This window comes from Anolis carolinensis, chromosome 1, assembly GCF_035594765.1.
Source record: "Anolis carolinensis isolate JA03-04 chromosome 1, rAnoCar3.1.pri, whole genome shotgun sequence".
In the NCBI taxonomy this organism is placed as follows: domain Eukaryota; kingdom Metazoa; phylum Chordata; class Lepidosauria; order Squamata; family Dactyloidae; genus Anolis; species Anolis carolinensis.
In genome coordinates, this window is record NC_085841.1 from 236549693 (window position 1) to 236565183 (window position 15491).

Consider the following 15491-nt stretch of genomic DNA (forward strand, 5'->3'; position numbering starts at 1 on the left):
ATTTGGGTTAGTTTATACTTGAGAATATATGGTACATTTATTATTTTTCTCTATTATCATTGGTATTATTACATTTATTATTTTTCTCTATTATTGTTGCTACTATTACATTTATTTTACTCTATTTTTATTATTATTATTAATACATTTATTATTTCAGTCTGATATTATTATTATTATTGCATTTTTTTACTCTATTATTCCTTGTATTATTTTCCTGTATTTATTATTATTATTATTACATGTATTATTTTACTCTATTGTTATTAAAAGGATACATAAGCACATTTACATTGAAGAAGATGAGAATAATTATTTGATCAGAGTTGGACAGTCTTATCTTAAATTTGAGCTTTCAAAAACATTTAACCTACTGATGCCTCAATTAATGTAATTTTATTGTTATCTATTTTTATTTCTGAAATTTACCACTCTCGGCTTATACTGGAGTCAATGTTTTCCCAGTTTTTTGTAGTAAAATTAGGTGCCTCGGATTATATTCGGGTCGGCTTATACTCGAGTATATACGGTAACTCCTTTTAAGTACTGCTTCCCAAGCTATGCAACAGCTGCTAGAAGGCAACCAGGTGGGCTTCATGTCTGACCAGAGCCGACCCTAGGTATTTTTCAACTGTAGGTGAATATAATTTTGGCGTCCTCCTCCCCCCCCCCCCCCCAAAAAAAAATCACTGAAAAATAAAAGTGTTGGGTAAGCGAAAATGTTTGATAATAAGGAAACACCTATTAAACATCAGATTACATTAAGATTTTACAAATTAAGCACTAAAACATCATGTTTTACAACAAATCAACAGAAAAAGCAGTTCAATACCTTGCGGAGGCAGGCCGCAGGAGACAGGAGTTGCCTCGATGGCGCCCCTAACAAGATGGCGCCACAGGCAAATGTCTAGTTGGCCTGGTGGTTGAACCGCCTCTGTGTCTGATTCAACTGGCCACGGATTGACTGGGAAGTGGATTAAGAGGGCTTCCTTGTGCTATTGCCCATCTGGACGGCAGTCACCCAGCCAGACCTCCTCTTCTGTGTGCTTGTGGAAATGTGTATGTTTTACCAGGGTCAGGTATTATCTTTTTTATACTCTTTCCTTTTCTTTCTTTTCAGGTGAATATTGGCCTCATAATCTTAATGCTATTGGCTTTGGTTAACCCTTTCATGGTGTGGCGGGAGTGCAGGCGGCGACAGAAGGAACAGGATGCAACACATAGCTCGACTATCCCTGTCTTGACTGCAGAGAAATCTGGTCTTGAGTCTTCCATTTGAGCCTTTCACTTCCCTTTATCGACTTTGGAAACCTCTAAAACTTAACAAAAAGGGAACTTTAAGAAGAAAACGCAGACCTGTAAAGGGAATCAAAGAGCATACTGTGAGGATAAGCCTTGTCTCCTTATGAGCCCTTCTCCCAGAAAAATGTGTCATAACCCAACGCTATCAGCCACACTTAAGCGCCTTGAAACAAATGGCTAAAACGTATAACTTCGGGTTGGATTTTCACATCTGGGTTTCAAAAGCCAGATTGTTCATAGCTCTTTCTTTATATGGCATTATTTTTCTAGGTATTAAATTTACATTTTATGTTCCTAAAATGGGAGGATTAAGATGTATTTTAGTTATTTTTATTTTGATATTTTATAGAGCTATATTTTTGTGGGTGATGTACAAATGCCAGTACTATAGTTAGTTTAACATTTTCCAATTAGAATGTTTAACATGTCTGAAAAATATTATTTTTAAGAAGTGGAGTTCTTCCCCATTTTTTCCCATCATGGTCTGGAAGTAATTTAAAAACCATATACTCTCGTGGTTTTGGATTTTTAAAGATTTTTTAAAGGAACCAAGGTGCATACTTAGTCCCAAAACAGGGAAAAAAACATTTAAACTATTTAAAAAATTAATAAAAAATTGTTTTTATTATAAGCAAAACAAGGGTGGAAGCAAATTCCAGTCTACACATGGCAAGAAGAAGGCCCCAGGAAGTACTGTTAAGGAACTGGTAGTGGGGACTCACAGAGGCTCAATGCTGAATTAAAAGTATCATAAAGGACCTAAATGTATGAAAACACATAGTTTCAGAGTTCCCTTTCCGTTGTTAGTTGTTCATCAGTCTTGGGACCATAACTATCAGCTTCCTTTCTTTGTCAAAAAGCTAGAGATCTAGTTATTTAAGAAGGAATCTTTCAGTTTGAACATCACTAGAGAAACAAACGCCACCTTTTTATTCTTTACAAGTGTTGTCAGATCTCAGGGCTGGATCTGGGTCAGTTTCATTGGTCATCCTCAGATAAGCTGCAAATTTACTGGGTTTTGGGACTTAACTCCAAGTCAAGAGGAAAGTGCTGGGTGCAAATATCTAGCTTAGCTATCAAAACAGCCTGCTACAAGCAGATATTAGTTGGTGGTCTCTCATCCAAGTACTGGAGCCCCTGATGGCACAGTGGGTTAAACCCTTGTGCCGGCAGGACTGCTGACCTGAAGGTTGCCAGTTCGAATCCAACCCAGGGAGATTGCGGATGAGCTCCCTCTATCAGCTCCATGCAGGGACATGAGAAAAACCTCCCACAAGGACAGTAAAAGCATCAAAACATATGGGCATCCCTTGAGCAATGTCCTTGCAGACGTCCGATTCTCTCACACCAGAAGCAACTTGCAGTTTCTCAAGTCACTCCTGACACACAAAAAATCCAAGTACTAATCAGGGCTGACCCTGCTTAGATCAGCCTCGATTAACTGTTCCTTAACCCATCTCCCTAAACAAGTGAGAAGGAGTAATCCCCATGTTTTCCCTGATATTGAGACAGCACTTTTAACTGAATGTTCTTTCTTAATTTCCCAAGGGCATATATGTACTCTCTCTCTCTTTTTCTGTCTTTGATTCGTTTGTCCTTTCTTTTTTTCTCTCTGTTCCCTCTCTCTTCTCTTTCTCTCTTTGTTTGACGGACAAGCCTTGTGAAACTGTGGTAATGCTTAATGACCTCATGAACTGTCCCTACATCTCAAGTTTGGCTGGAAAACCTGAACCACCAACCTTAATAGAAAGTGACAGAGTCCCACATTTTAGAAGCAGGCTGTTGAATATCCTTCCAGCAAGTTGACAACAGGAATGCTTCTATAATTGTTGGTGACTACTGGGCCAAAAAAGAGGGAAAATGTAAGGCTGGAGGGGAAATAAGATGTCTCTCTCTTATTTTTCAAATTATATGAAATACAGGTTCTTACAAATGCACATCGGTTCAAAGAAGTAATATATCTAACGTGTCAGAATGCTCTTGATGCACTTCACAGCACCCACACTATTTTCAGAGATGCAAAGCAAACAAAAATAGCTTGAATCCTTGTAAGTGACATGCATGCAGAAAACCATCTTTATATGACTTGTTTATAGTGTGCAAGGAGCTATTTTGTAGTCCTTTGAGCAGTATTCAAAACTACCATCCCTCTGCGGTTGTCAGTCCTGGGGGGAACCAATGCTGCTGCTCACTGCTGAGAAGGGAAAAGAAGAGAGCAGAGATGCAATTCAACCAAGGTAGTCCTCATAGGAAAGAATAGGAGGGTGCACTCTCATTGGCTTTCTATCTCAGATAAGTTGAACCAGTTCTTCATTATCTGACTTGTCCTACAGCGCCTCCTTTTTTACATTGGTAAGTTGTTGTTGTTGTTCGATAAAATACTGAAAAGCAGAGACATCACACTGGCAACGAAGGTCCGCATAGTCAAAGCCATGGTATTCCCCATAGTAACCTATGGATGCAAGAGCTGGACCATAAGGAAGGCTGAGCGAAGGAAGATAGACGCTTTTGAACTCTGGTGCTGGAGGAAAATCCTGAGAGTGCCTTGGACCGCAAGAAGATCCAAACAGTCCATCCTCCAGGAAATAATGCCCGGCTGCTCACTGGAGGGAAGGATATTAGAGGCAAAGATGAAGTACTTTGGCCACATCATGAGAAGATAGGAAAGCTTGGAGAAGAGATTGATGCTGGGGAAAATGGAAGGAAAAAGGAAGAGGGGCCGACCAAGGGCGAGATGGATGGACGGTATCCTTGAAGTGACTGGCTCGACCTTGAAGGAACTGGGGACGGTGACGGCCAACAGGGAGCTCTGGCGTGGACTGGTCCATGAGGTCACGAAGAGTCGAACACGACTGAACAAGTGAGACGACGACGACGAAGCTATTGCTGCTGTCTTTACCTCATAAGGACTTGAAAAGTGTGTGTGTGTGTGTGTGTGGATGGAGGGGAGAGAGAAAGAGAGAAAGAGACTTTGGGTGGGGAACAAAGGAAATTTTCACACATGGCTCTGGTCCTCAGTTATGTGGTTCATCAAGTCTCTTGCCAGTTTCCCAAAGTCTCCCAAAAACATCATTTAAATACATACATACATACATACATACATACATGTAGGTGTGAATTTTATGCAGTTTTTGCCCCCAAAGGTCCCCCAACCCCCCAAACAAAAAACAAACAAACCCTGAGATGAATGAAAACATGCATAAATACACCACCCCAATGTACAATCAGTATAAAGTACCAGTGATGGCCAGGAGCTCACTCACATGGAGTTCTGTAGCCATCTCCCCTTTCCCTGTGCTGATGAGTGTAGTGGAAAAGAGATGGCAGCAGTGGCTTAAGTACATAGCAAACTGCTCCAAATAAGACCCACTCCTGCTTTCTACACTACATTGAAGTTTCAGAGTGCTTAGAAGTTAGGAAACATCAGAACATCTCTCAACCTTTCTTAATGTGGGGATGAATCGGGTTGATACTCTACATTACCCATCAGACCACAAGAAGACCATTACTCTTGCACTGCAAGAAGATTAAACCTGTCCATCCTCCAGGAAATAAATCCCGACTGCTCACTGGATGGAAGGCTATTAGAGGAAAAGATAAAGTACTTTGGTCACATCATGAGAAGACAGGAAAGCTTGGAGAAGAGAGTGATGCTGGGGGAAAAGGAAGGAAAAAGGAAGAGGGGCCGACCAAGGGCAAGGTGGATGGATGGTATCCTTGAAGTGACTGGCTTGACCTTGAAGGAGCTGGGGGTGGCCATGGCAGACAGAGAGCTCTGGTGTGGGCTTGTCCATGAGGTCATGAAGAGTTGGAAGCAACTGAACGAATAAACACACCCCCATCAGGAATTCAGAAATGTTGTACGGATTGCCAGGACACAATGTTGGGTGATTACAGGTTATAACATCCATGTAGACAAGTATTTTTTTTGGGTCAGGAGCAACCTGAGTTGCTTCTGGAGTGAGAGAATTGGCTGTCTGCAAGGACATTGCCCAGGGGACGCCCGGATGTTTTGATGTTTTACCATCCTTGTGGGAGGCTTCTCTCATGTCCCCGCATGGAGCTGGAGCTGATAGAGGGAGCTCATCCGCGCTCTCCTCGGATGGGATTCGAACCTGACAGCCTTCAGGTCAGCAACCCAACCTTCAAGTCACAAGGCTTTTATCCCCTAGGCCATCGAGGGCTCCATGTAGACAAGTCCTTAGCGAGGAAAACTAATGTTATGTTAGAAGTTGTTACAGACATTCTTAAGATTCTGTGAGACACTTTTATAAAAATAATGCAAACAAAATTCATTCATAAGCCTCTATCTGCCTGGGATGTATCCATGGTGCATTCCAGACAGATAATTTTTGGGAAGAGAGTAAAGGGGTAGGGAAGTAAAATGAAGAGGAGTGGAATTTCAGGATGATGGATCTCCCTTCATTTCTTTTTTTGTTTTGTTTTTGTAGTTCTGTTAAAAAGGTATCTTCCCATGGCATAAGGTGCATCTACACTGGAGAATTCATGTGATTTGATGCCACTTTAATTGCCAAAGACTGACTACTATGGAATTGTGGGAGCTGTAGTTTTACAAGGTCTTTAGCTTTCTCTGCCAAATAATGCTGGTGCCTCACTAAACTATAAACCCCAGGCTTCTGTAGCATTCAGATGTGGCAGTTAAAGTGCTGTCAAACTGTATTACTTCTACAGGATGGCTTTAGACAACCATCAAACCATAAGTTCGACAGCATAGGTTTTTAGTTAAACTTATTAGGAAAACATATAGAATAGTGATGGTTTCTATCAAGTTCTCAGCACTTGTGTTTACAAACTGCAGATTACATCAGGTCATCACACTATTCCTCTCTGAAGATAAATTGTGCCAACTATTCTAGCTAAAGATAGCATCTTATGCAGTAGTTTTCAAAGGAGACAAGTTTGGCCCCTTCTACACTGCCCTATATCCCAGGATCTGATCCTGGATTATATGATTCTCCACTGCCAGATAATCTGGGATAAGAAGATAATCTGGGGGGAAAATGAGGCAACCTCGAGACTATTTTTATTTCACTGAATGATTCCATGGATATAAACTTTTTTCTTCAAATGCAGCACAGAGAAATATTCAAACCTCAGGTTATATAGCGTATGTATACAGTTGTGGGAATGCGATAGAATATAATAGGATCCAGAAAGATGCAACTCAGGCCCCTAGCCCTAAATTTTCAAAGGGCTGGATGAGAGTGAACAGTCTTTCAGATTTTTACAGTAATCAGTGTTGATGTGTGAAAGAACATCTATTTACCAAAAGTCGGTTTCCTTGCATTCAAAACTATCCCATTTCTTCAACTGTATAAATATGCTTTAGACTTCAGGCTTTAATGTCATTATGTGTTGCATCTGAAGATGTGCATTTTATATCTACAAAGGCTCATTCTAAAATAAGGTATTGCCACATTCCATTTTTTCCTTCCCCTCCCTTTTTATGTCCTATGCAGAAGTGGTGAAACGGCTGCTTGAGAAATGAGGGCATTTCCTCAAAAGCATTAAAGGTAGAAGTTGTTATGGACATAATAGGACTCTGGGGAAAAGATGCCTTTTGCTCTCAGCCTTTAACTCTGGCCTGTGTTCCAGCATTGAGAGACATCACTACAAGATATAGTTATAACACTCTCCCATCCAACCCACCTTTACTCAGTTTCAGACCCTCAAATCCATCCATTTCCTGACAAATGTCCAGCTATTAATTTCTAGCCAGATGCGCAGCAACATGCATCCTCTGCTGTTGAATGCTACAGTTAATTGAATGTAAGGAGCCTCTGGTGGCCTAGGGGATAAAAGCCTTGTGACTTGAAGGTTGGGTTGCTGACCTGAAGGCTGCCAGGTTCGAATCCCACCCGGGCACGGATGAGCTCCCTCTATCAGCTCCAGCTCCATGCGGGGACATGAGAGAAGCCTCCCACAAGGATGGTACAAACATCAAAAACATTCGGGCGTCCCCTGGGCAACGTCCTTGCAGACGGCCAATTCTCTCACTCCAGAAGCAACTCCGGTTGCTCCTGACACGAAAAAAAAAAATTGAATGTAGCAATTCAATGCTGGCAACCTTTAGCTAGAGGAAAATAACTGGATGTCTCATTGCTTCTTCCCCCATTCTCCACTGGCCAGAAAATGGTCAGGTTTGTGGGTGATGGATTGCAGCTGAGAAAAGGTGGGTTGTGATTTTGGTTTGTGTGCACCTTGTAATGAACTCTACCTTCCATAATGACCAAAATAGTGAGATGATGTAAATCTGATTTATGCCATCTCAGTTCACCCACAGGATTCCATGGTTTTAATTTAAAGACAGTTTGGTTGACATGCTAGCTATGTATGTTTGTGACTCAAAAGCATGCAAAGCAAGCAAGGGTATATTTATGGCCCTTGTTCTCAGTTCTACTGTCATTTCCTACAAGCACACTTAGGCAGTTTTACGATGTAATCTGAAAGCTGACTCATATACTCTAAATTAAGCTTCTGGCAGCAGCATGGGGGAAAAAACATTCAATCTCTTTTCCTTCATAATACCAGCCCATGAGCAAAGGCAGCCAACATTTCTTCTGTGGTATCCAAACTCTCTCTCTGTATGCAGGCCTGTCATAGGGCCCTTCAATACTGTCATATAATCCAGACTATCAAGCAGACTATCAAGAACTGGATTATCTGAGTCTACACTGTGAAATAATTCAGTTCAAAGCAGATAATGTAGATTTTATACAGCGGCTTAGAAGGAGCAATAAAGAGGGGATCTTATGGACATGCCTCAGACTCCAGAAGGCAAGAGAATAATAATAATAATAATAATAATAATAATAATAATAATAATAATAATAATACTTTATTTTTATACCCCCTCCTCCATCTCCCCGAAGGGACTTGGGGTGGCCTACATGGGGCCAAGCCCAGGTAGTTACAGACAATGTAAAAGACACTAAGCCAATAGCACTCGCCCTTCTAAAATAGGTGACTCCATGACATGATCAAAGACAACAACACAGACCATTTTCTTCGCTTCTTGGATAATTCCCCATCTAGAATGAAACTGCACACATTGCCATGCTTGTGATTGCCAATATAGAAATTAAATGCTGGTAGCTTGTACACATGCCAGTTTCCAATAACACATATACTATTATTATAATTACTGTTATCTTTATTTATATCCTGCTTTTCTCCCCATGGGGACTCAACACGATTAACATCTATCCACACTAAACAGTTTAAAATGAGCAATACAAAAGTTAAAAACAAATAATAACAGTGTGGTAAAGACAGAATTAAAATAGAGCAAATACATTAAAATGGCCTTTAAAACTCATATATCCCCCAATCCCACCCACCCGCCCCAGAGCCTCCTCTATCCCTTCCCTAATAGCCTGTTAGCAGAGGAAAGCTTTGACCTGTTTGCAGAAGGCTAGCAGGGATGGGGCCATTCTGGTTTCTCTTAGGAGGGAGTTCCACATGCTGGGAGCAGCCACCGAAAAGGCCCCCTCCTGTGTTCCCTCTAAGAGTGCTTTAATGTGTGGTGGCACTGAGTAGATCGTAGATGTCGCCCAGGTTTGTAGAAGGAAATGCGGTCCTTCAGATAACCTAGACCGGAGTCATATAGCTTTGTAAGTCAACCCCCCCCCCCAAAAAAAACCCCTTAAAAATAAAAAAAATTACCGGGCACCTCTTTTCAGGCCTGATGGAACATATTAATTATTTATTTATTTACAGCATTTATGTTCTGCCCTTCTCACCCCGAAGGGGACTCAGGGCGGATCACATTACACATATAGGCAAACATTCAATGCCTTGACATAGAACAAAGACAAGACAAATGCAGGCTCCGAGCTGGCCTCGAACTCATGACCTCTTGATCAGAGTGATTGGTCTCAGCTGGCTGCTCACCAGCTTGCGCCACAGCCCGGGCCGTTTATGCATGAGGAAATAAAGAAAGGTAGGAGCAATTTGGGTCTCCCCCACCCGCATCTCCTCGCATGTCCATCAGGCCTGAAAAGAGGTTTAATGGCCTCTGGTAAGGTTTTCTTTCTTTTTTCAAAGGCTTTTGGGTTGTTGTTTTTTTAATGGCCAGATTCCAAATTTTTGGAATGGCATGTGGACAGCCAACAGGCCAAGTCCATTTTTCCCTAGCTGTGTGGACCTAAACCCCCTTTGGAGTGGGTTTCTTAGGCAGTGGCTTTTCCAGGTACCAGATTGAGATTTGCTGTTGCTTATCCCAAGGAGAAAGTGAACAAGAGGCGATGAGATACAGGTTGTGACTAGAAAAGCCATTTTCCTGGGCATCAGATGAGGCCTGAGCTCATTTTTATTCCTCTGGAAATTTCCCTGATTCTGAGAAAACATGGAACTTGGGAAGTTGATGCAGTCAGATTTCTGGGGAGTTCTCCATTCTGATGTGCTCCAAGCCAGCTTTGCTATTGGGAATGGGGAGAGAGAGTGAAGTTGACTGAGCTGCAGGCATGATGTTTTAACTCATTTGCTTGCTCACCTGCTCTCCTTTTTGAGCAGGACAGGGCTTTGAGGATGGCCTCCCTATAGCCTTCATGGAAGAGAAGAACTGTCCTGGCAGGCCATATTATTGTCCCACATAATTAGCAGCTCTCTTTCTTGAGTACAGACAATATTGGGCAAGTTGAATCTATGATCTGATTCGGTAGAAGGCAGAGTCCTGAGTTATTTAGGGTAACTTGAAGCAGTCATGCTTCCTGTTGCAAAGTCTGCTTTCCTTTAATAGGCCTGCTTGTAATTTGGTAAATTAAACAGACATTTTAAAAGTCCCCCACTGCTTTCTCCTTCAGGGGACATGCCTTCATAGCTCATAGCTCTTGGACATGAGAATTTCAAACAACATTTTAAAAAAAGAAGACAAATTCTTGGAAGTTCACAATACTTTCTCATCTAAAAAATTATGCATGCCTTTTGTTTATTTATTTTTATTTCAGAATTATTCAACACTTTGCCTAAGGCCTGCCAGTCATTTTTACTTTACTCAATATGACAGTGGGAAAACTGGGGATGGCTCCTTCACTCAGCTAAAGGGATAGTTGCCACGAGTGCAGTGCCTATAGCACCATATCCTAACAGTTGACAGGAACTATTTAGGCAACGTGGACATATGTTTTTAGTTTCAGATACATTACTTACAAGCTATTTTTTCTTCAGTTTCATTGACCATCTCTTGGAGCTCTTTTTTTTGGGTAATATTTCTTAATTCTGATATTATAAACATATTAATAGCTCACTGGTGAAGCACGATAGATCTCCTTTTTGTTAGGTTATAATACTTCAGTTGTAGCAAATTTCTGGGGGGGAAATGAGAAGGAAGGGGCTTTGGCCTAGAGAAAACCTGACACCGTGTTGTCGAAGGCTTTCATGGCCGGGATCACAGGGTTGTTGTATGTCTTTCGGGCTGTGTGGCCATGTTCCAGAGGTATTCTCTCCTGACGTTTTGCCCACATCTATGGCAGGCATCCTCAGAGGTTGTGAGGTATGGATAAAATAAGTAAGGAAAGGAAAAAATATATATCTGTGTAGAGTCCAGGATGTGGCAAGAGTCCTTTGTCACTGGGAAGCCAGCATTAATGTTTCAGTTAATCACCCTAATTAGATCTGGCTACCCTTATTAAAAAACTCTAAAATCAAAACAGTAGGTGGGAACCAACACTCTGAGGGGAGAGGACAGCTAATGACTGAACAAAGGATGCCCCCAGGCAAGAGACAAAAACCTTTCCAATGCTAATTAGGGTGATTAACTGAAACATTAATGCTGAAGCTGAAGTTTTGAGTTTCTGTAAGGTTAGAAAATTGAAAAGTGAAATAACAATTGCATTCTTATTTGAAGAGTAATGCCATCATTTTTTTATCCTCTCCCACCAGCAGCTACACCCCAGGTTCTGACTGAAGGGCTATTGTGCAAAGTGGTACCATGATAATGAAGAGTGAAATAGATAAATTATACAGTTCCATTTCCTGGTTCCTATGCATCAGAGCCCAAGTGAGAAAGCTCCAGAATCTGTTGAATGCTTTTCCTCATAAGGGCCCTCCAACATCTGGTTACTCTGATAAACAGGATTGGTGGCAGTATCTGATTGCAACACTTTCTCTGATACCTGGTTAGGAAGGAGGTGCAAGGACAGAAAGAGGAACAGAAAGACCAATTAGCAACTTAATGACATGGATGAATTCTTGCTTCTTACAAAGTGTTTTGCATAGAACCTGAGAGTTTACTTGGGACAAAATTTGGACTGGAGATGGGACGGAGGTGAAACAAAGCTTGTGGGGTGCACAAAGCATATACGCCCAGCTGTGGTTTGATTATCATGCTAGGAATTTTAAGACCTTTTTAATAATAATAATAATAATAATAATAATAATAATAATAATAATAATAATAAATCGAACTTCAAAGACTGGCAGAAACCAGTACAGGTGGTCCCGGTGGTAATCGGGACATTGGACGCCGTGCCAAAAGATCTCAGCCAGCATTTGGAAACAATAGACATTGACAAAATTACGATCTGCCAACTGCAAAAGGCAAAACTGGGATCTGCACGCATCATCCGAAAATACATCACAGTCCTAAACGCTTGGGAAGTGTTCGACTTCCCAATGATTCTGTGATATGAAATCCAGCATATCTATCTTGTTTGTTGTGTTAGACTATGTTGTTGTGTCAATAATAATAATAACAACTTTATTTTTATATCCCGCTCCCATCTCCCCAAGGCGACTCGGGGCGGCTCACGTGGGGACAAGCCCAGCATCATCATACATTAAAATGTAGTCATAATTTATAATTTAAAACAATAAAAACAACACAACACAGCATAAAACAGCATAAACATATCTGGTCCTCCAAACCTAGAGCACTGTACAAATTTGTAAGGGTGAGTTTGTGCAGACTCTACGTGAGACTCAAGGATAATAATATAGGGTGATCAGGGAAGATTACAAGATTAAAATCAACAAGAGTAAGGGACATCGATAAAGTGCAATAATTGTGACAAGTTAATATCTAATTGGAACTATTCATTTGAAGGTGCATTGATACAGCCATGTTTTAAGATCCTTATGAAAGGTGGATAGGGAAGGTGCCAGTCTGATCTCCCTGGGGAGGGAGTTCCAGAGCCGAGGAGCCACCACCGAGAAGGCCCTCTCCCTCGTCCACACCAACCGCACCTGAGACGGAGGCGGAAATGAGAGAAGGGCCTCCCTGGAGGGTCTCAAGAATCTCTAGATTCTTACACAGCCATGAAACGGATTGAATTAATTTGGACCGGTCAGATCTGATTCCAACAATATCAGACCATAGAGAAATGAGAAACAGAGGAGAAGCAGTTGGATGAAATTAGGAAAAATTCAAGATAGCTAGGAAGGCTTAAGGGGAAATATTAATGGTCAGCAAAAAAGGCACTCTGACTGTCATAGGGGAAGTCACAGAAACTTGGGGAATGAGAAAGAGAAGAGTAGATAGTCTTTCCACAATAAGCACAGACTACATTTTAGTATTCTGTTGTGAACCAGGATCCACTACTTGATTTCAGTCTGTCTCTCATGTGAGTGAGGTTTATACAGCAACATTTTAAAGAAATGTAATCCGACCTCTCCCAAGAATGTAGGTTTGTACAAAAGATGTGCCTGGCTCCTGAAAAGGATGAAAACTACCAGAACATATCATGTCACACATGTACTTCCTTCTGTGAAACTTCATCAACTCACCTCTTCAAACTTCTTTGCCTTATATTGATCTGCTCCCTTCAAGAAGTTGAGGAGAATGATGTCACAGAGAACTGTCCCCTACAGGCAAAAAAACAAGCCCACAAACAAAAAAAAACAGGTGAGATGCTCTTTGGAGAAAACAACAGGAAGAATGATTGAGATGAAAGAGCAAAGCTGATGGTATACAAGTCAATATTTTTGGAGTAAACAAAAAAGTTTCCTGTCCAAACCGAGACCTTTATCCTTCATTTGATGGAGCTGTCCAAAATCAAGCATCTCGTTTCACAAAGCTCTGCTTTCCAATAGATATATTTTAGGGTAGAGTGGACAACTGCAATGCAAGTGGTCTTCTGCCCTTGGGACCAGCCAGAGTTTTCATTAACTGTCAAAGATGCATCAAAACCCTAAACACCCTACTTCCAGAAATGACTAAAATAGTTTTTATATCAAATAGCACAAGGCATGCTACAATATATTTAAAATGTAAACTATAATTCTTAGAGGAATAGAAAATGCAATTCACTCGTGATGTAGGGACAGAAAAAGGTAGTCCAGGACTTTTGAGGGGATTGAAGGCTGCCAAAAGAGCCTTGGGGACCATCATTTGCCTACCCCTGTTCTAAGAAGTTCTTGTTCCGATGGGTTGTGCCATAGGGGATCTACTTACACATTGCAGAAAAAGAAAAAGAAATGATGCATTCTGTAAAGAAAAGGAGGAGGAGGAGCAGGGTGCTGTTGGTATTGGTGTTGATGATGATACTCCTACAGAGAGGATAAAGTGCTCAGTGTTCATGGACAATGTCAAGGTCCTGCCGTGCTCTTCCTTCATACAGTTCTTTATTTTTCAACTGCACTCTTTTCATAATTAATTAACTCAGTCATTAATTATCCTGCTTTTCTTCCAAGGTGACTCTTTTGATAAAGGAGTTTGATTCTGGTCATCCCAATATGAGACTGCGGGAAGAAATATGGCCCAATGGTCATGTGTAGTCTCGCAAGCCCTTTTAAAGGGATTTTTTTTAATGAAAGTTCCTCCCTGCTACACAAAGATGGCACTTGTTTGGAATGAACAGTACAAGGAGGAGAGGTGACAAAACATTCAGGGGAACCAAGTGACTTACCACCCCAACAGATGTGAAGGCTGCCACAGTATTGATGAGTGTCGGGATGATGTTGAACTTCCCAGCCTGAGAGAATACAAGGCAGAGTTAGCCTATTTAAATAGAGGGTGGTCCTCCAAATAATCATAGTCTGTCCTAGATATGAGAGGAAAAGCAACAATGGCAACAAAGGGGTTCTCTGTCTTCCTGTTGTAAAATGGGCCAAGCTAGGAACAGCTGGGCTACAACTCCCAACATTCAGATGGCCATCTTTCACAGACTCTGGAAATGAAACTTGTTCTCTAGTATCTTACAGCTTCTCATGAATGGCTGCAATTACCAATGGCACAATTACAGGGAAATCTCACATTTTTACTCTAAGCAGTGTCTATTTAATTGTCAGAATCCATTATTCCTCAGAAGAATAACATTGTGGTTCTACATCCCCATTCCCCATGCCCTAGATGAGGGAGTAGAAGCCCTTACATCTTCTCTTAGATCAGTGGTTCCCAACCTTTGGGCCTCCAGTTATTTTGGACTTCAGCTCCCAGAAGTCCCAACCTTCTTACCAGCTGTTGGGAATTGTGGGAGTTGAAGTCCAAAACACCTGGAGAACCAAAGGTTGGGAACCACTGTCTTAGATGGACTAATTCAGGGGTTATCCAAATTGTAATGCTTGCCCTAGGAGAGAATAGAAGCTATGTGGCAATTGGGAATCCACCAAATTTACACCCTTAAATGGATCACGGAATAACTGACATATTGTAATGTTTGTTTTTGCTATTATCACCAGCCAAAAACAGTTATTTTTTATTTTTATCCTGTATTATTTAGAGGCACCTCAGTATAGAAAAATTATACCTTTTCCAAACATACCCAGCAGTGTAATTCTGTGATTCCTCCAAAGTAGTATTTTCTAAGGTCTGTCCAAGGACTTCATCCCATGCAATAAAATCAGTATTTCTACACATTTAAGAAATGGTGGTGCCTTTCAGATGATGCAAGCTTCAACCGTGGGGTTGCCATTTATAAAGTGATGGTTTCCCAAAAGATTTCTAAGGTGTTAGCAATCAACTTGTTTTTAAATTTCCCGTGTAGAGACAGGCAGAATGGTCAATTTCCACATGTGATGTTAATCCCTGTTGCCTGTTTGTAAATAAAACTATGACTCCATGTGTGGGAGGAGCCGAAATGCCAATTTCCCCCGTTTTAAACCATTCCTACAATTGCCAATGCAGAGGCTTGAGGAAAGATCAGTGTTAATGTAAAACCATGTCCTACAGTCTGGGGTGATGGTTTTTTTGTTGTTGTTGTTGAAAAAACAAATAATCAAAATCCTGGAGG

At 41.1% G+C, this 15491-nt stretch overlaps 2 protein-coding genes across 9 annotated transcripts in view; one reads left to right on the top strand and one right to left on the bottom strand.

Annotated features, from left to right (window-relative positions):
* Window positions 1-3239, top strand: part of slc43a3 (solute carrier family 43 member 3) — a 59560-nt gene extending 56321 nt beyond the window's left edge. For all 7 annotated transcript variants that reach the window (XM_008111146.3, XM_008111142.3, XM_008111134.3 and 4 more), the window contains one exon: window positions 1121-3239. In XM_008111146.3, the coding sequence (XP_008109353.2) occupies window positions 1121-1279 (159 nt within the window). In that variant the 3' untranslated portion in view covers window positions 1280-3239. The remainder of the gene's footprint in view (window positions 1-1120) is intronic.
* A 5429-nt stretch (window positions 3240-8668) lies between these two features.
* Window positions 8669-15491, bottom strand: part of p2rx3 (purinergic receptor P2X 3) — a 54976-nt gene continuing 48153 nt past the window's right edge. For both annotated transcript variants that reach the window (XM_062967173.1, XM_003215016.4), the window contains exons 10-12: window positions 14169-14234; window positions 13048-13125; window positions 8669-11438 (exon numbers count right to left, since the gene is read on the bottom strand). In XM_062967173.1, the coding sequence (XP_062823243.1) occupies window positions 11313-11438; window positions 13048-13125; window positions 14169-14234 (270 nt within the window). In that variant the 3' untranslated portion in view covers window positions 8669-11312. The remainder of the gene's footprint in view (window positions 11439-13047; window positions 13126-14168; window positions 14235-15491) is intronic.